This window comes from Tinamus guttatus, unplaced genomic scaffold (assembly GCF_059628265.1).
Source record: "Tinamus guttatus ecotype Peru unplaced genomic scaffold, ASM5962826v1 Tinamus_guttatus_pri_ptg000060l, whole genome shotgun sequence".
NCBI lineage: Eukaryota > Metazoa > Chordata > Aves > Tinamiformes > Tinamidae > Tinamus > Tinamus guttatus.
Window position 1 is genome coordinate 9,405,867 of NW_028288594.1, and position 24,606 is coordinate 9,430,472.

The 24,606-nt window shown below is 42.2% G+C and overlaps 1 protein-coding gene across 2 annotated transcripts in view; it reads right to left on the reverse strand.

Annotated features, from left to right (window-relative positions):
• The window catches only part of SEMA5B (semaphorin 5B), a 169,074-nt gene that overhangs the window by 53,770 nt on the left and 90,698 nt on the right, over positions 1 to 24,606 (reverse strand). For both annotated transcript variants that reach the window (XM_010218544.2, XM_088519576.1), the window contains 5 exons: positions 18,663 to 18,725; positions 10,314 to 10,412; positions 9,366 to 9,579; positions 6,519 to 6,804; positions 2,505 to 2,640 (listed from right to left, as the gene is read on the reverse strand). In XM_010218544.2, coding sequence (XP_010216846.2) covers positions 2,505 to 2,640; positions 6,519 to 6,804; positions 9,366 to 9,579; positions 10,314 to 10,412; positions 18,663 to 18,725 — 798 coding nt within the window. The remainder of the gene's footprint in view (positions 1 to 2,504; positions 2,641 to 6,518; positions 6,805 to 9,365; positions 9,580 to 10,313; positions 10,413 to 18,662; positions 18,726 to 24,606) is intronic.

A 24,606-nucleotide genomic window follows, 5' to 3' on the forward strand; every position in this document is an offset into this window, starting at 1 on the left:
CACTTACAGAGTAAATACAGAACCTAACAAATGTACTAACTCCTAAATTTGTCAAGCCTTTAACTTATTTCAGCAACAAACATATTTGACATGGTTATGTGCAACTTGTTTCGTGCAAAATGCATTATCAGCATCTGGGGGCTTATTTGAAGTGGCTGAACAGTGTGGTGCTGATCCACATGACCTACAAACACGGCAATTTGCTCATCACCCTTGGCATCTTCCTGAGTACACACGTCAGGGGAATGAAAGTGGTTTTATGACTTGTCCTCTGATATGTTCAGATTTTTTTTAATGAAAAGTTTTTCTTTTTTTATTTCATGACTGCACGATCCCAAGTTCTGAGGGGTTTATATCTCTCTCTCTTCTGCTGCCTCTTCCCTATTCTCCCTCTGATTTCTGCTACTGTCTGTCTTTCTTTGGGTGCTTTTCTCCCCACTTCTTTTCATTTCCAGAACATCACTGAAGAAGAGTACGGGTGGCCAGCACATCACTGTTAGTTTTGCTTTCTCTGCTCATCAAGTCACAGATAATCCTTTTGGCCTATTGGCAGCCCATGTGCTGACACAGCATCCCTGTGGTTTGCTTTTATTTTGTTTTGGTCTAATTTCCTGATTAACTGCATTACCCTGATCCTCTATATTCTTCTGTATTTCTCCTTTCTCTGCAAGAAAAAACCATCTATATATTTCTGGCATTTTTCCCTCATCTTCCTTTGTGAACACTGAGGCAAAAAAATTAATCCAATTTTTTGCAATATCTGCCTCTTCTGTCACTAAATTACCTTTGTCATCTCCAAAGGCCCTTCACTGACCCCTTGTTCCTCATATACTTGAAAGTATCTTAATCTCTTCTTGCAATCTTCCTTTTGTCTGCCACATACCACCTTTTACTTTCTTTATTTTCCCCTGACCCTTTTCTTTCATCTTGCTACTGCAATCTTTACAATCCACATTTCATCTGATAATTTTCACTACATGGAAATTCTTTCCAAAGTCCTTTTTTTGTTCCTCCCGGGTTGGCCCAGCTAGAGACAGAAAGTCCTTGATTCTCAAAGAACCTTAATATTTCTTCCAAATTCAAGAAAAGCCAGGCAGCATTTGGCATGCTGCGCCTTCAATGAGGCTTCATTTCTTGGCTCTGACTGCACTTAGTTGAGGGAGTGACCTGAAGTCCAGGCTTGTCCCATCTTGTAGGGGCATAAGTCCCCACTCAGGTGCCATCAGGGAAGTGAGGGGTGAGGATCCTCAGCAGGAACCCAAGCACATGGTTGCCTGCAGAGTGGATCTGCAGCCCATCTGGTCTTGCAGTGATTTTAAGCTCACTGCAGAGTCCTTTTTGGAAGGTCCCTCACATCACCAGCTTGAGGGCAGATGGCATTTCCAGGCAGCCTCAGCACCTTTGCACTGGTAAGAGAGAGCCAGATCCACACAGTTGGCCTGAAAGGATTCACTTGCGGGGGAGCAAGGACAGGAAGGAGAATCTGTCTTCTCTAGGTTTTCCAGGTAGGAAGGGCCTGAGCTGTAAAACAGGCTAATGCTTCAGAGGACTTAGGTTTGCTGGACTGGTCACACACATACCCTGCACTGCACTGACTGAATCTGAAGGCCTGAAGTATTTCCATACATTTGCACACAGAACCCTGAAAACTTGCTCATTCATAAAGACAAAGATTTTAAAGGCCAAAAGGAACCACAGGGTAATCTCTTGCATAACAGAGAACACAAGTTTCCACCGGCTACTCCTGCAACACAGCCATAACTTCTGGCTGAGTTATGTGTCTGTCTTGGAAAGATATCCATCTTGGACTGAAACATTTGTAGCCTTAGGGGACTTAGTAAGTGACAGAAAATTCATCACATCCTTACACAGCCCCAATGGCTAACTTGTTAGCAAAATAAAAGGTTGTCTCTATTCTAGTCTGATTTTGTCCATGCTCAGCTTCCAATCCTTGGATCCGCAGGTTTTGGTGGAGAGGTGACTGCATGTCTGCTTGTAAGGATCACGTTCTTGAGGTTCATGTGTCAGGATATAAAATTAACAACAACAAATTTCTTCCAGTGCATCAGGATTTGGGTCCATCTAGCCTAACATGGTTCCCACCATAGGTCAGTACTGGTTCTTTCAGAAAGCAGTATATAAGGCTTTTTGAGGGGCAGGGTGTTCAGTGGCATATCCTGAGCAAACCTTTTCTCCCAGTCTTGTTACCTACAACATTATCTCTGGCTAGCAGGTATTTTAAACTCTTAATTATTATAAAAACTCTGAACATCCATGTTATCCATAAAAAATGTTCTATTTTTGCTGTGCACCACATAAAGCACCTGAGTGCAATAATAACATACGGCAAGGAATTTGACAGACTTAAATCTTCCTAATTGTGGAGGAATATCATTTATCTGTTCCATGGATCTAGGTGGAAAAATGAACCCCACACAAATCAACCCAGTGAAATGACAGACAACATAAAAAGAAGCAAAGTAAACACAGGGCAGCAGTTGTACCTGGAAATTGGGGATGGGGTTTAGTGTTGGCAGCCAGGCTGATCTTGGGTTCTCTTGGTAACGGAAAGGGCCATTAAATGCCTGAGTAATGGCACTCAGATTGAAGGCACACACTGCTGAGGCAGCTATGCTGTTTCTGGAAAAGGGAAGAAAAAAATCAATTTAATCATTAGACCACTGACATTTCCATCATAACACATATCAAACTCTACTCAAATAAAATACATGTAAATTGCTAGGTAGAAGTACAGTGATACTAATCGCATAGAGAGGAAAAATAAATAAATAAATTGTAAAACGCAGATGGATTGCATGACAATTTTGAGAATGAATTTTAAACTCTGTTTTAAAGTGTTTCTGATTTAAGGGCCACGGAAGCAGTTCTGACCTGAAAGGTGAGCACAGTTTAATATGCATGGATTATTTGTGTCTGGATTTATTTATTTTTTTAATACCCCATCTATCTTGATTGATTACAAACAGCCTAATTTTTAGTCTCCTGTTGCATCTCAAGGTGAAATTCAGTTTCTACAGGTTTGGGAAATCTTCCGCTGCAAAATCTGCATCCTTGGATTTATTTTTTTTACTTATAGTTGCACTTCCACAGCAAGGCCAAACCCGCCCACGCAGGGCGCGGCAGAGCAGCAGCGTGGAGCGGCCTCCCTGCTGCAGCAGCTCGGCACGCGCGAGCGTCGCGCAGACCCGTGGGCTCCTCGGCTCCCCGTGATCAGAGCTCTGCCGTTGTGATCCCCTCGGGGAGGGCATCCATCCCGGGCAGGCTGCTCCCCGCTCCCCGTGCGCAGGGCGGCCACCGCCGCAGGAAGGCCCGTCTGGAAGGAATCGCTCCTAGGGACACTAGGCCGCTCGCGCGCCATTGGGCCTGCGCTGCCCCGCTTGGGTGCTGGCATCTCACAGGGTCAGGCTCAGAGAGGGGCATTTGCTAAGTGTTAACCTGAAATGCAAGACCTGCTTCCAGCCCCCTCCTCTCCCTCTCTTTCAAAGGGAAAGAACAGCAATTGGAGGGAGCGATATCAAAATAAACCTAAAAATAGGGCTACAGAGAGATTCACTAGTCACGGGGCCTTTTAAATAACCCAGGCCTTGATGTCCGTATCTTGCTGCTAATTAAAGAAATCTCTGCAAAGAACAAATCTTTTTTACTGGACTAGTAATTACCCTCTCTCACACACACAAAAAGCTCTGCTCCACCACCACAGGCAGGAAAGCAGGAGGACTGACTCTTCCACACCACATTTCTTTAGAGCTATATGAGATAAGGAAGAAGTTCTTGTTTTGCCTTCCCCCTTGCAAGTCCCTCTGAACTTGCCGAAGTGCCGGCAGGCGACACGGTCTCCACTTCTGCTTGCGTCAGGAGAGGCAGCTCTTAAGACAAAGCTAATGATGGATGACAAGCAAAATGCCTTGAGGCACACATGGGAAACAAAAAAGAAAAAGAAAAAGGCAAAGAAAGAGCCACTCCCCAAAACTAGCCTAAATAAAATGTTCTTTTTTTTTTAAAAAAAAAAAAAAAGATTTTTATAGAGCCTTGTTAAAGATTCTACCATACGGCCCTATGTTGGTGCTAAAGGAAAAAGGAGAGATCTTTTCCAAGAAATAATATTATCTGACGCCTCATATATTTCTCAATACAAGGTTGATCCTAATCTCCAACCAGTGACACTAATTTGTGCGCCTGCCCCTGTATTGCACTGACGTTAAGTATGATCATCTCCTTTATTTTCACTCACAGCTTCCTACAATTAATGAGGTGGTTTAGGAAAAGGGTTAAGTGCAAGAAGGTTTTAATGCAGCCTCAGTGACCTCAAAGCAAAACTTTAACAAAAGCTTCTTAAGTATTTCATGAGTAGCTTCCTCCCCCCCAGAAAGCAATCTTTCCCACTGACTTTGCTGGACATAATACAACGAGAAATAAATCTACCTGTGAGAGTTTCCACAACCAAGTATGACACAGATTAACATTCCTTTGTTATAAGGTGACCTTAACCTCACTAAACATGAGCCTTCAAAAATAAATATATTTATAAAGGTATACACACAATCATACTTTTGTGGGGCATTGGTTTTCCATTATGAAGGTGCTCAGACAGGAGCATACATCAGCCCTCTTTGGTATGCAGAGCTCATGCAACATGATATAAGTCTCAGTGGAAGTTAAAAGAATAATTACCATTATTTCTCTAGTCAGATGACAAATTGGAACATTTTCGCTTTGAACTCTTGAAAGAACATCATGTTGTAGACCCAAAATGCTACTTGATCTAACTTCAGCTATTATCAATAACTCATCTCTTCAATTACACAAACGCCACAGATAATATTGTCCTCAGAAGCTACAGAGGGAACAAGCACCCGTAGCGCAAGAAGATTGATTTAAGTATAATCCAAAGGAGAGAGGCACAACCCCCACCATGTTTTAGCCCACCTGGGACACAAATACAGCAGAACACAACTATTCCAATCTTTGCCAGCCTACACCTTCCCTCTCCTATTGCACAAATTATATAAAGTTGATAAATGTAGTAAATCCGTTAATCATTTTATTCTCATTTCCAGCTTCTGGCCTTGGCTGGATCAATCAACAAATGGATGGATGAAACATTATTGCAGTGGGCACAGAAGTCCTTCCTGATAAAAAGTGCCATTTCATAAGCCCAAAGTTGCAGGCAGTTTTCCTTTTAATGCAGCTTGGCTAACATCCTCCAAATGTTTATAAAGAGTGATTCATGTTCCTCTTAAATCCAGGACAGATTTTCTGAAAAGTCCACAGTGGAGGCCCCCAATCATGTTTATCCGTGCTAGTTGCTCCTCTATTGGTTGACTTTTGACAACGTTGGCAATGATAGTGCAAAAATAAAACACGGAAGATGGATGAGGGTGGCCAAAACACCCATTTACTTCTTGGCATTTACAGAGTGAGAATAATATTTTGGCTCTGTTGACTCTAATAGTGAAACTCCCAGCAGTGCTTTAGTATAAGAAGCTGGGGCTGATGTTTTGTGATTGGAAGGTCTAGAGCTCAAGCTCAAGCTGAGTGTTTGTCATGTCTACTAACTAACTCAAAGTTTCATTCTCTAGTTCATATATCAGAATAACACCCACCCTAGAGAACATATATTATTGAAACTCAATATCAGACAGACTGGTTATAGCTTGAAACTTATCATCTTAGCCTTGGGCTTTAGAGAAAAACTTATTTGAGTTTTCCTGACTTAAAAGTATACATTATGAGTTTTTTAATATATTTTTTAATTAACTCCTCCTTTCTGCCTTCACAGCTACACTAAATCATTTCAATTATAAGTTTTTTTTCAATATCAAGCCAAGAAATGGTGATTATGAAGTTTCAGAATGCATGCCTTCCCCTCGGAAGTTCAACACTGCTTTTGATTTGTGGACCAGAAAAGGCTTGTAGCAGAGGTAGAGAGCCACTCAGTAGTGTCAACTGCTGGGTAGCCTGTTCTTGCTTCTACAAAGTGGCTTTCCATAGCAGCTTATGTTGATTTCAGCACTGGCCACTGCAATCCTATTCACCTTTCTCCTTTCGGTCCCTCTTTTCTGAGCACACCTACCTGTCTAGCCCTTGAAACAGCACCAGTGTTCATGCGACCATGCAGTAAGAGCACCCAGGCTGTTAGGCTGATTTTTTTTTTTCCTATGGACTTTCTCTGATACTAGCTCTCTCAACTACACAAGTAGCACTGCCACTACAAAACATCAGAAGACTATAGCAGCCCAAGCTTTTATCAAGTTAAGTTACCCTAAAACTCCATTCTTGTCATCTGTTATGGACTCTATAAGCCTCCAGAAATCTATGAGACAGGGGTTAAAAACACTGTACTAAGGCCACAACAGGTAACACAGATTCATCTATTGCTGCTCTTCAACCAAAGGATCTTCCAGGAAAGGACTGTCCAGACTGCCTAAGAAATGAGGGTACTCTTAGGATTAGAGTGCCAGAGATAGAAAAAGGGCAGAAAAACTAGTACAACTTACACATTAGTGGTGAAGACACCATAGATCAGGTCTTGCTCAGGAAGGTAGAAGGTGCTTTGCAATTCGTTGTAATAGAAAGGGATTTCTCCAGCCCGGGAGCAGTTCAGTCTGGCCTTCATGAAAGTTGTCCATGTGTCCTCCAGCAAAAATCTGCCCCCGATGTCATTTTTGCAAACTCTAGCCACACGAGAATAAACTGTTTTCCCACAATCATGTTCTACTGCATTCTCTCGGAAGAAGAAGTAGGTGAACAAACCAATGTCATAGGCAGCAATAAAATTAGGCTCTGAAAAACAAACATGTGAAGAGGTTTATACATGTCAGAAATCAATCCATGCTCACTAAATGCACTGCACCACCAGTTCCCTTTCCAGAGGCTGCCAAAGCTGGGACCAGAGGGAATTCTCAATCAGCAGAGGACATGCAAACAGTAGACCATAATAATGATATATAGGGATATAGCTCTAGTTCCATTTTCAGATCTTGGAAAGATCCTATCATTCTCCCACTTCAATGGCAAAGCTACTACTAACTTCAGTGAAAGCAAAGTTCAACATTTTGTATATGTATGATTATTCCCTGTACCTATACTCTCTTTACAACATAAAGCCTTCCCGTTGGGGTCCTCCAGCTCTTTGCTTCCGAAATGCACCTTATGTTGTGTTAAATATGCTGCTTGCATCCATCTGCCCAATTCCCTCGACTGCTGTATTAAAATATTATAACTTATAACATAACTTATTCTCCTAGCACAATCACATCTGGCTTTTATCACCAAGCTTTTCCAGTTTCTAGGCACAAAAGATCATCTTCTGTCCATAAAACAAAACCACAGTGCAAACTAATAGTATCAAAGCAAGCTCTCCTCAATTCTTTCTCTCCTAGAATTGTTATTATTTTCACAAGAATTGAAAAGAACCTGGAATTGGTTTGAAGTGAATATTTTAATTGGGTATTACATAAGGCTTTAAGGTGTCTTTCATATCAACAGTTTCTTTGGCAAAAAGATTGGCCAGTGAATAATATTTGACTAAACAGCAATAACAAGAAAGCTGTTGGTTTTATATGGTGTTTTTATGATGTTCATTTCTGAATATGCTCAAAGCAAGAACTAAAAAACATACCAAATTCTTTTAATGCTCTGGTCTCACAGTGAAAGGAGAAGAGAATCCGATGGAGGGAGAAGGAAAATCAGATTCTGCTGCTGTTGCAAGGCAGTTTTAGGAGGCAGAGCATGATACACAGGGGAAAGGCACTGCAAAGTACCTCCTGTCAAACTTTTACTTATGAACAAATTGCAAACCTCAAGGGGACTGTTGTGATCGCTAGTCTGACCTCCTGTGCAGCATAGACCAGAAAATTTCACCCCATAATTCCACTATCCGATCCTGTAACTAACAGTTGAATTAGACTACATCTTTTAAAGGAGACCTAGTATTAGCAGATAACTTCACATGATTTCAAATCCATCACTTTCCTCAGAGACTTGCTTCAGTGACTAAAGACCGCTCTGGTAGCAACCTGTACTTCTATTTCCACTTCACATTAGCTGGTTTCACCTTCCAATCACAGGTTCTTGTTATGGCTTGTCTGCTAGATTAAAGAACTTTATCCTGCCAGAGATCTTCTCCTGATGTAAGTCCTTCCATATCATGAACAAATCACCTCTTATCTCCTTTTCAGAAAGATAAATAAATTGAGCTCCTTATGTCTCTCACAGTGGGGCAGACTTTCCAAACTTCAAATCACTCTATGGCTCTTTTCTGAACCATCTGCAAGTTTTCTACTTAGTGTTGAAAAATGTCCGTCAGAACAGCCTGAAATATTGCCATGTCATTAATACTGCACATGGCTATAAATCCAAGGATCCACATTAGCTTTTCTGACCAGAGACTAGAAACCATGTGCATCCTTCTTTAAACTCCCCTGCTCCAATTTGACTTCCTTCTGAATTCGTCATTCTTGTGCAGATAAGAGGCACATATTTTTAATGACTGCATAGGAGCTGTGCTGCTTCTTACTGCTATCTTCACAGACTTGCTTGAGGACATCCTTCTCATACACCTCCTGTTCTCCACACTGACTTCAGTCTCTATACAACTGCTGCTGAAGCCTAGTTCAGCCCTGTAAGCTCCAGAGAGTGCTCATTCCCACTGCTCACATGTTTGATTGAGAGCTCGTGAAAGCCAGTGAAAAGGTTCTGAATATCTGGCCAATTTACTTGGGCCAAGGGAAACGGGGGAAGTATGGGGTTTCCATCACTACAGTCTGTCCAGTCAAGATGTGCTTTGCCTCGGTCAGAAGACACAGACTCCATGCAGGAATTGCTGGGTGAAATTCTATAGCTTGCTTGATGCAGGGTATTATCACACAGGGTAACAGTTGCTTCTAATAGCTATAAATCTGAAAAAGCATGGCTTTGTAAGGAACTTAACTTAAATACATTATTTGGGGACTTATCTTGCATTGATAACAGCCATCTTCAGCTGATAGAAGTAGAGGGTGCTCAGCACTGTGCAGAAGCAGGCTAGCAAAATGATGCTCTATTTACGTTGGATCTTCAAGCCTTTGAGTAGTTTTCTTGTTAAAATGATGTATCTGGTCATCTCACAAGACCTATATGTATGTTAAGCATCTGTAAGAGCCACTTTCCATATTCTAAATCTACTACTCTGAAATCCTTACAGGCTATTTTTAAACTTCTTCTAAGGTGCATTGACTACTGCACCGGAAACCCTTCCCCATCATAACTCCGGATTCCAGTACAAAAACAAAGGGAAAGATTTACAAGCCTGCCAAGTTGACTTCAATACACCTCTTGCTCAGATATGACCCACATGACTTTACCATTGAGCCATTTGGAGTTGTACTGTGCTGTCCTAAGTGGGGGAACATTTCCAAGGCTGCGGTAAATAGCAGGATCCCGTCCAGAGAAATCAATTACAGTTGCAGCATAGAGCTCTCCTCGTGATGTAATCACAGCTGTCGAGTTATGACGGGGGTCGTACGGGCACCGAGCCACTCCATTAATTCTGTCAATGATTTTGCTAAGATTTCCTACCTGTATTGAAAAGGAGAGAGGAGAAAATGCAAAGATCAGCTTGGCTTCCTTACTAGTACAGCAAATTCAGCTTGCCCAGGAGTACCTAAAACTAAATCCCAATTTAAAAAAAAAAAAAAAAAAAAACAGGCAGCTGTAAGAAAGTAACATCCAAGATGACTGTGAACTGATCATTACATCCATCATGTGCCAATGAAAGAACCTGTGCCTGAGGCTCCCTGATCCTGTGGCTTTGTAAGGAGGGTAATCCGCCCCCCTTCCCAGTGAAGCCTGCAGGATCCAACCCACTCAGTGGAATCAGCTGCTCCTGCTGCTAGCACAGGTTTCCAATCTTCCACAGATGCTTTCTGAATGTGTATTGTCATTAAAAAAAAAAAGATATTCTGGACTTCCTCCTACCTCCCTTGAAGCCAAGGGGAGTTTTGACATTTATTTTGAAGGAAGCATCTAAGTATTCAGCTCAGGAAGAGCTCACAGCTAAGCTCTATGTTCCCTGTTTTCAACAAGACAGCCAAGGTTTACATGAGCAGCACTTTGTCTGCATCCAGCTCATCTGTAACACGGTTTTGGCTCCCCCCCACATGCCTGCTGTCCCCAAAGGGCCCAGGGAGAAAAGCCAAAACAGCCACAGAGCAGCCACATTTGGAGGAGGTGCTGCCCCTGAGGTGCCCTGCCAAAGGCATCCAGGCCTCTTCCCCATCCCTCGCCATCCTGGCGAAAGAGGCAACACAGACCTGTCGGCTGGAACACACGGGCGAGAAGGCATTGGTGCCACAGGTGAACACCTTCTTGCCATGGACGATCAGCACCCGGACATAGTTCTGGCACTCTTCCTGTAGGGACACAAGGCAGAGGCTCCTTAGTGTGGAGTGACTCATGACGTAAAGACACATGTACCTGCATTAGGCCTAAGCAGGACCAGGCTCTTCCTGTGCTCCGCTTCCCTTGGAGCAGAATCCTTGCTCTCTTCACAAGCACAGTCCGGATCTATTTTTTGCAGGAATGCTGCAGCTTTGGCCATGTTACCCAGACACAAACCCGGTGTAGGAACACGAGCCAGAGGCTCTGCTTGCACTCTTGCATGGGCCAGAGGCTCTGCTTGCACTCTGCTTTTTAGCTAGATAAAATCCTGCTCTGCAACAATCCAAAATTCTGATTTGCAGAATGCTCTTCTTTGCACAGAATTCTATTACAGAGTCCCAGGCTTTTATTTTTATAAGAATCCTCTCAGCTGAGTAAACAGCACATAAAAGAAGTTTGTCCACAAGGCCATGCTGGATGGTCTTCTGGAGTCTGCAGGCAGCAGTGCCTCTGCTGTGGGATCTATGCAAGGCACAGCAGCCTGGGTTGATAAAGATGCTGGAAGCTGGCAAATTGTTGCAAATTTGGTTTAATTATGCATGGCTTTACCTATACCCATTCAGTCAAAAGCAGAGCTTATTTATTGAAACAGAAGAGATTATACCAAGCAAGATCACGTCTACTACTGTCTGATCCTGTACTGGATTATTCCATCTGACTTCCAGCCTATTCCCAATTGTGTTAGCAAAGAGCACAGTTAGGATGGAGGATAGGTTAGACTGGAAGCATTTGACAGCTGATACTTTTCACAGAACTCGATGCAACAAGCCCACTAATTATTTCACCATACAAGGGAATTTTTGTATGATGTTTCCTATGCTGCTTAGGTAATGATGCTGCTAGGTGAGAGCCATATCCAGCCAGAGGTATCCCTAGGAATTAACTGCATAGACCCTGAGTAGATCCTTCACTCTCCTTGTCTTTCAAACAGCGGTAACAGAACTGCACAGTTCTGGAGGGAGAGCAATGGTAACGTGTTCTTCTCATCCACGAGCCTCAAAGCAATTTGCACAGCATTAACTAATGCTCTGAAACAGATGTGCATTATTTTCCCTGTCTTCTCAGCTGGGTAAACGGAAACACAGAAGCTTGAAAGGATTTGCCATGGTGACACACTGAGTCAGAGAAAATCCTATAAGAGAAGAGTGAAGATTTAACTATCAGTCCCCACCTCTTCCAACCTGCCTGGCCTTACGAGGAACCCTGTGCCCACTGGTATTCACCATTGCTGCATCCCCTGTCAGTCAGCTCATCTATGGAAGCTTCCCACAAAAGCAAGGGAGAAGCTGAACCACTTAAATGCTCCAGCTTGCAAGATTTTTCTCGAGACACTATTGGTGAGATTTATGTCAGATCCCTTTTCTACTCTACTCTCGAAGTAACTTGAGAGAAACAGTCTCCTCTCTGCATTCTTGAAACCAGCCTGGATTTGCTCTGAAAGTCATTCAACATACGCTATCCACAGCGATTTGTAGCTGCGACAACTGGTTAGTAATGTGATCTCCCAAACATTTACATAAAATAGGAGCTATTTAATGCAGTTTCTTCCATGTGATTGGAAAATATCAACTGTGCAAGAAGGAAAATCCCATGGGATTTTAAAAAGGTTGGAAAATTTGGCAATCTTGAACTCCAACTCTGTCCAGACAAGACAATATTTGGATCCTGCTCTCATATTATGGAGCAGACAGTTAAATCTCTGTATGATCAGTCTGTAGATCTCATTACCTGAAGATATTATTGGGATCAAGAGATTGAGGATTTAAATAAAGGGGGAAGACTGGGTATTTATATGGTTAATGAGAATAACCCAGTTATATTAGTTGGGATTAATATTAAATTTATGGCAGAGTTGATAAACCCTATGGCTCTCTGCCAGAGCACTAAGCATATCTCGGATTTTCTCATGAATTCCATGCTCCCAGCTTGGGATTCTTGCTCCTTCCTCAGAATTATAGCTTTTGCCTCCTTTTTGGAGATAAGGCCTTAATTTTAACAGACCTTGTTTTCCTCAAAGGCAAGAGAACATGACTTCTAATGCTCAGGTCCATAGGGCACAGGGTTTCACTGTAACTAAGAGAATAAACTTTACTGAAGTTCATCCTCTCCCCTCTTGCAGTTTTGTTCCCATCGGTTTAAGCCTATTCTGGTTTATATCATCTTTTTTTGTAACATTTAGCATTAGAAGTGTTTGCTCTGTGAATGGTGTAATGCCCACTACAGTGCCGAAGAGCAGAGCTCCTTCTCGCACACGCGGATGTCAGGCTGCTTTGAAAGCTCATTTCAAGCCCCCAGACGACGCGCGGTGCCCTCTTATTCCCTTTGTGTGGACAGAGCAGCAAATGGAGGGGCCAAACTCCCACTGGCTCTGGTTTAAGGTAAGATTCAAAAAGACATTTTCAGGATCCTGAGAATAAGCCAGCTGTAGGTGCTTCTCGAGTCATTTCATCTGTCATCTCTGAACATGGGAGCTCTGAAATGTTCTAAGCCCTTAATCTCATTGTACAGATGTATTTCTCTTTGAAAAGTCTAACTGAATATAGGCGCTGCTCTAATTGGCCTTTACTTTGAATAAAGCACTAAAGCTCTGTTTCTGGAAATCTCCCTCTTAATTCTGCTATTTTGTTTTTTGTTTTAGATAACACTGTTTCATCATATAGCGAGATATTTTACTCATAGATTAAAAATGCACTTATATGCTGTATCAGGAAAACAGATGTTTTACATAGTCTGTTGTCCCCAGCAAAGAAATGCAAGCTCTTCAGAGTAAGAGAATACATTTAGGGTTTAGGCCAGGGCTGGAGAGAGGAGAAATGGGATGAAACCTGGCAAATACATAGTAATGACCTTCCTGTGGGGCTACAGCATAATGAAAATAGTTTTAAACAACATGTGATTAATCCGCAGAACTCCCTGCCAGGTGTTCACCGAGGCCAGAGCAAAGTAAGATAAAACAGGTAGATGGGAATGTATATGACAGACATCTAGAGTTGAAACAGTGAGTTTTATTAAAAAAACCATAAAGGCCTAGTGAACGGTGACCCCAAGCCTTCCTGTCCTTTCCCAGCTATATATCAGCAGGGACAGGGTGTTACCTCTCCCTGCAGACCTGGCTCGTCTTTTACATTCAGCTCCTCCTGGCTGCATCAACATTGCCATAAAAAATCCAGGCATTGAGGACACTCAGCCATGGGGTCCTCTGCTCCATTTAGCTGTACTTTCTACCCGCACTGCCCATCCAAAAAAACTCTTCTCATAAAACTAGGTACATTGGATATGAATTATAGCCTGCAGTGCAGGGAATTAACCAGCAGAACTCCATGCAAACACATTTTTTTTTAGTGTGCATCAAACATTCAATTTATTTGCTGCTGTTTATGCCAATTTATTTAAAAAAGTTCACCTTGCATGTTCTTGAGTAGGGTTATTAGCATGATTTCAGATATTTATATTTATTTCTTTGGACAAACAATTCCATTAATCAGCTTAAGCCAATACCCTGACAAAGCTATCTTTCTCCTTGGAGTGCAATAGATAGCAAAGAGAATTGCTAATGATTTTTCCAGCCAAGTTTTCTTTAATGGACTTTGGATCAAATCTGGGGGCTGCTTCTGCATTGACAGCTTAGCAGAAGTACTAGAAATGTAGGATGAGAACTCAAGAAACAGTTGTAAATGGGAGAAAAAGTCGGAGAGGTTTCCAGTTAGAGCTACCTGCTTGGGGCTTTGTGGTGCCCATCGTATCTGGATGCCTGTTATTTGTGAGGGTTTGGATATGCCCTGTTGCCTAGAGCGCCAAGGGAACAGCCCCTGTTTGGTGCAGATTCACTTGAAGGCCTCAAAGGGAAGATTCTTCCATTAGTCTAGAGATCTCTGCACCATTCCCAGATAGCTGGGCTTGGGCTTTAAACCCAGCTTAAGTCTTGGGCTAGGATTTCTTTGTAAGCTTATGTGAACCATAAGAACTCCTTCACTGAGGACATCATCTAAGAGCAAGAAGAAGGGACACCAGCAATGCGCTGTGCAGTCAGTAGCCAGGGTGCTCACGAGCCATTTCTCTTGTTGCCTTTCGTGCTCCAGAACCGTGATATGGCACCATCCTTCCTGCTCCTGCACCACCGAGAGCTTCGCAAGCCAAGCTCTTACACCAGCGTGTTGCAGACCTGCATCACTGCCATTTTCACAGGTGGCTCCCATTCACTCTTTGAAATGACAACGTGTGGCTTTTGGAAAATTATCAAATAACTCCATGTTCACCCAAGAGAAAGACCAAAGAGCTCATGTTTAGAAAGCTACAACACTCCGTATCAGGCAAAATTCCTTAGGTGTGGTAGATGTGGACTGCTATGCAGAGACAAACCAATTAAAACCGAGAAGCTGAGCTACTTCTAATGAAATTAAATATATTTTGACCTTGTGGGACCTTTTCTCCTGCCATTCTATCAATCACTCATTTTAGCTGCACCCTCCAGGTGTTATCACTTAGAAGACAGAAAGAACGGCAGGATGACACTGGTTTTGTTCCCTGCAGTGTCTACCAGTAAAGTGGGAGTCTTCAGGGGAGGATTTTAAGGTAGTGATTGGGACACAGCACTCAATTATTAAATGCTGCAAAAATATGAATAATAACTAATGGAAGCCAGCATGGATCTACAGAGACATGGAAAATAAAGCAGATATAATTCTTGGAGGAAATCAGAAGTTTTGGTTGATAAAAGTAACAATATAAATAAGATTTTTTTTCTGAGGTTTTAAATCCACATGACATACTACAGAGAGTTAATTTTAAAATTAAGATTACAAACATATACATTAAATGAATTAAAATCTGATATATAACTGGATTAAAAAATGCTCTCAGAAAGTAATTTTTCAAAAACATGAGTTTCTAGTAGGGATGCAGAAGGGATGGTAGCAGTCCAGTAGCAACATTTTTCTCTGTCACAGCTAACAAACATTTGTGGATTAGTAAAAGATTATGAAAAAGACAATTAACAATGAGGCCAAAACAGTGATATATGGTAGCCTGGTTGGTGAGCTGAGCCCAACAAAATACATTTTTGTAAGCTATTATACATTAAAGAACAAAGAACAAAAGGCCTCTATGTATAGGCTGGGGGATTACATCCTGAAACCAGCACCTGTGAAAAGGATTTAGTGGTTATAGTGGTTAGGCAATTCTGCATGACCTCTTATAACAGGAGAGCTTATGAAACTGCTAGGTACATGAACAGAGAAGGGTGAATAAGAGGTGGAAAATTATTTTAATCACACTCAGGCATTAGAGAGATTGACAAGGGAATACAGGTGAAAAAATGGGGTGTGCAGAAAAACGGACACAAAAAATATTCAAGGAGGGTAGAAAAATTACTCAGAGCAAGAGGCTTGAAGAATTCATCTGTTTAGTTTACCCAACAAGCATAAGAACAGACTTGAGAAGAAGAAAAGAAAGAAAAAATAAAACTAAAGGGCTCTTTAATCAAGCAGAGAAGGGCACAGTGAGACCCAGCCAGTGAAGCTGAAGCCAGATTCAAACCAGAAATGAAGAGCATGTTGTTAGCAGTGAGGGTGAGCAGCCATCAGAACAAGCTGGCAAAGCCCACGGTGGGATGCCCGTTGCTTGAAGCCTTTCTGCCTTCCTGGACAAGGTGCAATAGTCAAACACAAGTTGCTGAGCTCAGCTGAAAAATGAGTAGGTGAAGTTTATGTCCAGAGTTACATAAGGTGGCCAAAGAAATATCCTAATGGTACCTTCTAGGTTTAAATCTGGGACCCAGATATCTCATCTCTCTTTTCTGTAGCCAGTGGGTGATCAGATGTGGAGTAATCATCATGCCATAGTAACTGTATTTCTGTGATGATACTGAACATCAATACTTTTTGTGGCTTTAACTCTTGCACTATTTATTTTCCTTGTGGTAAAACTCTAGGTGTTTTAGGAAGAGATTTTTCTAAGAGGAATCTAAGTACTCAACAGGCATAAGAATGAAGAGCAGCAAGGCATATTAATATACCATGTGGCTTTGAAAACCTCACTCTAAAAATACATGTATTATTAAATGGGCATGGAAAATGGATCAGTCATATAACTACAGACATATAACGCAGACTACACTGCGGATTAATATAGGAGCCAAAGGTCCTCCTTATTTCTAGCTTCTATCACCACATATCTAAGTGCCTGACAATCCATAACATATTTATCATCAAATCATCTGTGCAAGGTGGAAAATGCCATTAGTCAAGTTCTGACAATGCAGAACCGAGGCAGACAAAGCTCTGGCCCCAGTACCACCCCAGCACTGCAGGAACAGAACCGTGCATATGACTGCCATCCTCACGGGAAGCATTCGCCCAGCCCAGGGCAGAGAGACTGGGCCACGTCTGCACTTACTAGCTGGAATAAAGCTCTTCATCAGCTGGCTAAGCTCTTTATTTTCGCAGCTGATGATCCCCAACTGTTGTGGAGTCCCCGGCAATGACTCCTCCATGGTTTCTCCATGGCTTCTCACAGGTTAGCGAAGATGACAACTTGAAAGATATGAGTTTACTTAACCATCGTAGAATCCTCCTGCCTTTCTGTGTAGATCCATGTCCTCCAGTCAGATTTTTAGGCAATACTTCTGTTTGTCTTTAATTGTATGTCAAGAAGTCTCTCAAAATCTGATTAATTATTGTTCCTCAGAATTGCACTCCCAGAGCCTCTATGGCTACTGAACAATTTTAAGTGCTGGATCACAACGATCATAAACTCAGCGGTTCAGCACATTTTTCTCATAAAATATTTGGTAAACTCCTTGCAATGTGAGGAGGCAGCAGCAGCAAAGATGCTCAGGCCATCGCTTTCCTCTGGCTTGACAACAGAAAAGATAAATTGAAATTATCCCAGAATAGGTTCATCCAAGCGCATGGAATCTCATGGAGGGTTTTATCTGGGGTTTGACAAAATAATTTGGGGTTATAAATTCAAATACTTAGTGAACAATGGAACACAAAGTCTTACAAACTTTACAGTGGAAGAAAAGAGCAAAACCCTTTCTTTGCAGTACACGTTTTAAAGTACAGAAGAAATTACCAGTGTCTTGGGTTTTGGAGATTCTGAATTGTGTTCATCTTCCCTTGGGTTCTTCTTCAAGTGGCTGGTCATGTTTAGTGTTTGCCTAATCTAACCTAATTCACTTGGGAGGATCCACAGTGCCTTCCTGTATAACAGAGTCCCATGCAACACTCTGACAGGTACTCTAGGATACCTGTACTCCTGTTCTCCACAAGTACATGCAGCCCACCGCTGCCCATCCAGCAATTCAAGCTAGCGTTGAATTAAAACACACTAGAATTAAAATCTATAGAGTTAAAATCATTAGAATAGATTCTATTTTATAGAATTAAAATCATTATATAAAATGAACATAATTGATGGAAGATCATACAGTTGTGTGTCTAAAGCACTGGAACTCAACAGAACTTCGTCATTTTGGGACAATTACTCGGCGCTTGACTGTCCATGTCTACAGCAAAGATAGTGCTCAGCCTCTCTTACCCTTTGACAGACTCCTTTGGTTTACACTGAAAACTCTTTGTGCATTTAGGACAACACGACCTGCTCTCAGCAGAGTCTTAAGGTTGTTGTGCTGTACCAACACCTACTCATTTGAAAATTCACAGTGTTCCCTGCCTTCAGATACATTGTTTTGGTTTAGATTTTCAGGAAATGGGAATGAGAGACCTGTGTCCAGACTGGAAGTATCTGCAAGCTCCGCATTTGTGGGACAGGAGGCCTTGTTTCAAATACTTCTTATACCTGCCTCCTGGGGAAGCTACCTAAAAATAAATGCTTTGTGCCTGCAGATTAAAATCTCCATGAGATTTATACGAAGACCAGGTCTAACTGCAGACAAGCATCGAAGCAGTTTCAGAGCACTGAGGCTCAGCCCCGCCGCGCAGTGTCACTTCTGGCTTGACACCACTCTGCTCCTTGACATGGCACAGACTGCGTCCTCTGCAGCAGTCAAATTACCCTTAAATTTCATGCAGTCCAAGTCTAATAACTCAGACAAGGGGCCTTTGAAATGTCTTGCTCCATGTTGCTCACACAGGTGTGGTGACAGCGCTGAAAGTGTGAAGATTTACAAGCTCAAGCTGGTGCTAGTCACTCCTTGCACAAGTTTCTAAGGGAACGATGCAAATTTACCCAGAGCATATTTGTAGAAAAGCAAAACTTACCTCAGTTTTTCCTTTACTCTGACAGGACCGCCTAGTGTCTTCATCTGAACCCCATGCTGTTGCCTGAGAAAGCAAAAGGCACAAGTCACACGATAGTGCAGCGAACAACCACACGTGGAGGCTCCCAGAGCAGGAGCAAGTGTCTCCAGCCCATTTATGCAGCCCAATTTACAGCCGGCATCGTGACAGCAAACACATCTTGCTGCTGCTGTGCTCACAGTGCACACAAGTCATAAATAGATGAAATGTCCAGAAGCAGAAATAACTGGAATGTTAACAGAGAACAGCCTTTAATTCACATGGAAATACAACTTCTGGTCATCGTTCAGCTGGAAGGGTCCAAGACATGAACCCCACAGGCCAACCCTTGCCTTTTTCAAAGGGACAGTGCTGTGAAGCTCTCATTAAGGCCAAAGCCTTCCTTAGAATAAAGCCTGCAATTTCTGCATAGATCTGCTGGTCTCCTTAAAATTATTCCCAAAGCTATCACCTCCAAGAAATTAAGCAGAAAAGCGAGCAGGACCAAACAAGAACTGGGAGCTGAAAGGTATAACCCAAAAAGACAAGTAGCCAGGAGGAAGGGACAGCAACGTGTGTCACTACAAGGTAAGTGAGGCCAGATCCTAAGGTAGAGTAAAATGCAGACAACGGAACTTGGAGGAACTATTGACCAGGCTGTGAGGCCTTGACTCAGACCACTCTGGCTGCTTCAGAGCAGAGACACCCCTTCCTGCACCAGAAAAGTCAAACCAGCGAAGCTTCCTTAGAGGGAACTCCTAGATTTAAAATCTTTAGTAACGTATCCAACCATTCAGTGCCCTCTGCAATTTTCCTTCCCTCAGCACTTTTTTAAAATAGTGCTAACGAATTCAAGTAAGTATTGTTAGCTGGAGGTGAAAATACATATAAACATCTATACTATACATAATACATCATTCTGAGTGCAAGAAAAATAGGTCTGTTACATACAGAAAGGCCAGGCTTGCAAGTTCAGATACAGACCCAAAACTGCTTTAAAATCCATGATTTTTTTTTATTATTTTTTGAATCCATTACCAACACAGGAAATAGCTTTAAAGTTCGGTCCGGATCTGAACTTCTCTTGAACTTTCTTACTGCAGCCAGCATAGTTTTTTAAAATTGGACTTCCATAAAAATTGTCCCCTTGATACATGATAAATCCTGTTTGTTGCAGTAGGAAGATGGTAGTCCAGAAAGAACACAGGATGAATTCCCCCCTGTTGAATATATAAGTGCTAGAAGTACCACCACCCAGGAAATCCATTCATATTCCAACATTTGGGGGAGGGATATTAGTACCTCGCTTTGAAAAAAACTTATCTTGTCTATTTGTAGTTGAGTTTTCAGCTCAGTTTGGCTTGCAGTAAGACCTTAGGAGCAAATGAAAAGCTCTGGTGGGAGAAGGGAACAGCAGAGATCCTTCTGTGGGAGTTGACTGGGAAATATCTCCCATGTACTATAGGCCAATCCAGGCTGAAGGCCAAAAGCTTGGGCCTCGGAAGTGCTTTTGTGAGAGCTGGGGTAAGTCTTCCCTGGAAAGGATCAAGGATCACACTTCAGCCATATCCTGAGAGGGGATATATCATGGGAAGCGAAAAATCACTCTGATAAACCATTATAGTAGAGTAGGAATTCTGCCTGGTGGCTCCCAGGGATCCTCAACATCTGCAGAATTACTACTCCGCAGCATTTTGATCCTCAGTCCAATTCCGGCCCATAGTCATCTAGCCACAGTATTCTTGGTCCTTGGATCAATTTTTGACAAGCTTAATAAAAAACAAATAAACAAACAAACAAAAAACCTAATCAGAGCCTAAAGTGGCTCTTCTTTCCATCTCGGAAACAGGAACACAGCACTGCTCATTACAATTTTTGAAGTGACAACATGAAAAACAAAATCAGTTGTTACTTCATCAGTCAGTGCTGCTCCTCAACAATGCCCTGGGCCTTCCGGCGCTGTATCAACTTGACAGAGCAGAATTTGGCCTCCTAGGGGACACCTAGTTCCTCCTGCCACACACCTGCACTGCAGCGCCTTCAGGTACACCCCAAACAGCACATGTCGGAGCATTTATCCCTCCAGCTATGCTCTTAGTGGCAAAATGTTTTCTTTCACTAAACTAGACTGCCCTTCAGCTCTCTGAAGCACTATCTTGATGAATCTAGTGATAAGAGAAGTTCCTGGTGATGGCCGAAATTATGGGAACATGTTGTTTGCGACTGCACCATTAGTCAGTGTGCATTTCATTAGTTAGGAGGATAATTAAGCAATATAGCAATCTCAAGCATGTTTTACAAGTCCCACACATGTCTTTAGGAGGGCAGGGAGGTATTAGCCTGAGGACTGAGTAATTTAATGACCTCAATTTACTCGAAGAAAATATTAATGACCCTGCAATGCAGGCCATCTTGTCAATAGTAAAAATAAAAATTCTAGGCCAAGCAGCTAATATATACTTAAATAATTGTACTTCGTGGTATCAATATGCACCATTTAGTCAACCTGCAGCCCACACAAGTCTTTCCATCGGGTTCCCAGGAGCCTGACACATCTGCAGTCATGGTCTTTGGGCCGGACCCCATGAGCCAGGCAGGCTCCAAACACTGAGCTTGTGACCTTTGAGTGAGTTTTCTTAGTCCTCCTGGGTTTTGTTGCTTGACTATTCAGGTTTCTTTCCAGATTACTACACTGTGCTCTGGTCACTCCTTTTACCTCAGGCCTCTTCATTCGAACCCCCTGTGTAACGCTGGTGCTCTGCCCGACACGTCGCTGCTACATCCAACCCAAACTACTCCCCCCAGATGAAATCTTCCTCTCTCAGACTCATTTTGTTCCAGACTTAAATTACGACCTGGACATTGGGCACAGAGGCCTTCAGAAAGATCTGTGCACAAAGTGTGTATCTAGAACTAGTTCAACTGTTTGTGCCCAGAGTTTTCTCAGGGATGTAGGCAGCTACTTTCTATTATTTTTTACTGCTGAAAGCTGACTCTGCACCCCTCATTGAGGTCAAACCAACCACACATTTTTGGTCACCCCATTGGGTGATCATCCTGAATATATCACTAATTTGTCAGCTGCCCGAGCCATTTAAGTTTCCCAGTTTCAGAAAACTTATCTGGGGTTATTTTTGTACCTCCTGCTACACATGTCAATCAAAAGCAGTGGAGTGGACACCTGTGAACCCACGCGGTAAAAAACAATTTTCAAGGCATGGATCATGTAAAACAAATCCTGGATGCAGATGTGACAAAAACTGGGAGCAAGGTAACCTATGTACGCAGGACAATATGCTCTTTCTCCTAGCTGCTTCCCTACCTGCCACATGCTTAAATAACTAAGCAAACACATTTTCAGGACAACAGGGTGGCAAGACATCAATATTTCCTTCCCTTATTCCCCCAAAAGGGGGAGAGGGTTTATTTCTGCATCTTTAGGAAGTCATATGAAGGCAGACAGCCAGGGGAGAGGCATTCGCACCACTATGGGTACGTGGTCATCAGAAACGGGCCACAGTGGCAAAGTCTGGTGCAAGTCCGAACGTTCCAATGTCATGCTCAGACACAGAAAGAGTTAAGGTCTTTTCTAATAAATGATGAGCATCAAAGCTGGCTTCGAGTTCAGACTGCAGATCAAAAGTGGTCTAGAAATTCTAGTCCATCACATGCTGTCAAATCAGTTATTCAGCACACACTGCTGAGGAAAGCTTTCTGGATACATTTATCTAATTACCTGCATATCTCAAGGTTGGCATCCAAAGTACCTGCCTGTCACAAGGACGTGTTGTTGTCAATAGTCATGTGCATCCTCAAATGCTGATGTGGGAGCCTCCTCAACTTCTATGGACTAGATTTCACATTCAGGCCAGTAATTTATAATTACTTCAAACACTGCATATGAATTTGGTTGATTAAGCATATGTTAATCCCTGCATTGTACTTGCACAACACAGGTGCTGTTTTTTGCTCCAAATTAAAATGTTGTTTCAAAAATGAAAAGTGAGGACTAGAAGAGAATAAGCTGCATGCATTTTTATCGGACAAATTAGACCAATTTTTAATTTCTAAAGTCTCTTTATTACAATCCTATCCATCTGTTACCAGCCTCACTTCCATGAGATAAGTGCTCCATACCAGCTACTGGCAGACAGGCTCAGAAACATGCTGTTCTCTTCTACAAGGGAAGAAATGTGTAACGCAAAAACTTACATTGTTTATGATTGGAAGTGGCTGAAAGAACAAAGACAGGGTTACTGAAACTAAAAAAAAAGGAAGAAGAAAAACATATTGATTTTGTAAGATGCCCAGCATTTCCCAAAAGGTCCTGAGCTGCCCAGGTTCCTGCTAAGGTCAGCAGAAGCTGCGCAGTGGGTCAGGGGTTCAGGTCTGCGGGGAGCGCTCATGGCACGAACATTCATTTCCATCAGCCCTGCGCAATGCACACCGGAGACTCTCCACTCTGCCCAGGGGTAAGAGGTGACTCTGGTTCCCGGCTCGAGCCGTGCGGGGCGCCCTGAGCAGGGGCTGCCAGTCACACAGCCCTTGGCTGAGTTACGCCTGAAGAAGGGAGGGCAGGAGGTGTCGTGGTATGACAGTTATTGCGCACTAGAGACCCAAGCTGGCAGAGTCATTGCTTTCCCTGCATATTTATTTACATCTTCTTTTCCAACTGCTGTACAAGGCACTAGTATATTCCCTGAAATATACCTCTGGAAAAAAAAAGTCTTGCTCCAAAAGCAGCTCCCTGTATTCCTTTATCCACTTCAAACTCACTGCATTTCTTACTTGCATTTGCAATCACTTTTGGATCAGCTCATTTCATAGCAAGGTATGGAAAATTTTCTTCAGTCCTGGGGAGACATGCACATGGAGGGGCCATGTTTCTGCACAGCATTTGACATCCATTCTCTTTATTGGAAATAAAGCACATATGTAAATATCTTACTGTGCCAGGTCACCTTAATTGCACTCTTAAGGACTTTGCTAAATTGGTTTGAAGATCAAGACCTCCAGGAAATGGTTGCTCAGTGGGCAGTTCATTCCCCTACAAGGTTTTAGCCTGAACCTTTTCATCCATATCAATGAACAGATTTCAGACCTCTAAAATACAACCCCTAGGTTTTTGCTGATGTTGACAAATCCATTTCATAAGTTTATTTCTATGTTTCATTACAATCTGTAGTCTCCACACAAAACAGTGACAGTGTTAATCTGTCTTTCCTTGGGCAAATTTTAAAAGAAATAGGTAAATACATTAAAAAAAATCTTTGAAAGAGTTCTATAGCCTGGACCATGAAAATCCATGAAAAGGTTCTTGTTTAACATAGGTTTATACAAAACTTATTGTAAAAACATTTCTACATAACTTCAGCTATTTCTTCCTTATTAAATACTCTAGGACTTCTCCATAAAGACTTGCTGCCTTATTCTGTAAGTGGAAAGTTAAATTCTTTTGTACAGCATTGGCTTTTGTCTCTTAAGGACAAGGGACCTTTACAGGGCTCTATAAATAAAACTTATTGAAATCTACCTTCTTAATAATAGCGAGCAGTAGCTTAATTCCCTAGAAGCCATTCCGCTGAAGTTCCAGCACAGTAATTTATTAAAACTGTGATAAACATGTCTGATAAGCAGATAACTAATACCCAAAGAACATAACGCCAAGTTTCAATAAATAGTTAGCTCAGCTGCATACCGCAGTCTACAAACTACAGATCACTGCTGCAAGCAGTGACAGCTTTGAGGAATTATCGCCCTATTCAGTCAATTCATTTTAGGGGGGACATGGGTGAAGGGAATTGCATTGTGTTTTATCAAATTATTAATTGATTTCCCTTAAGTGATCCCTGCCCCTTCAGGATGTGATAAAACTCAAGCTGTTTGCGTCACTTAAAGTTTAAGTGCCCCGAGTGCGTATTGACAG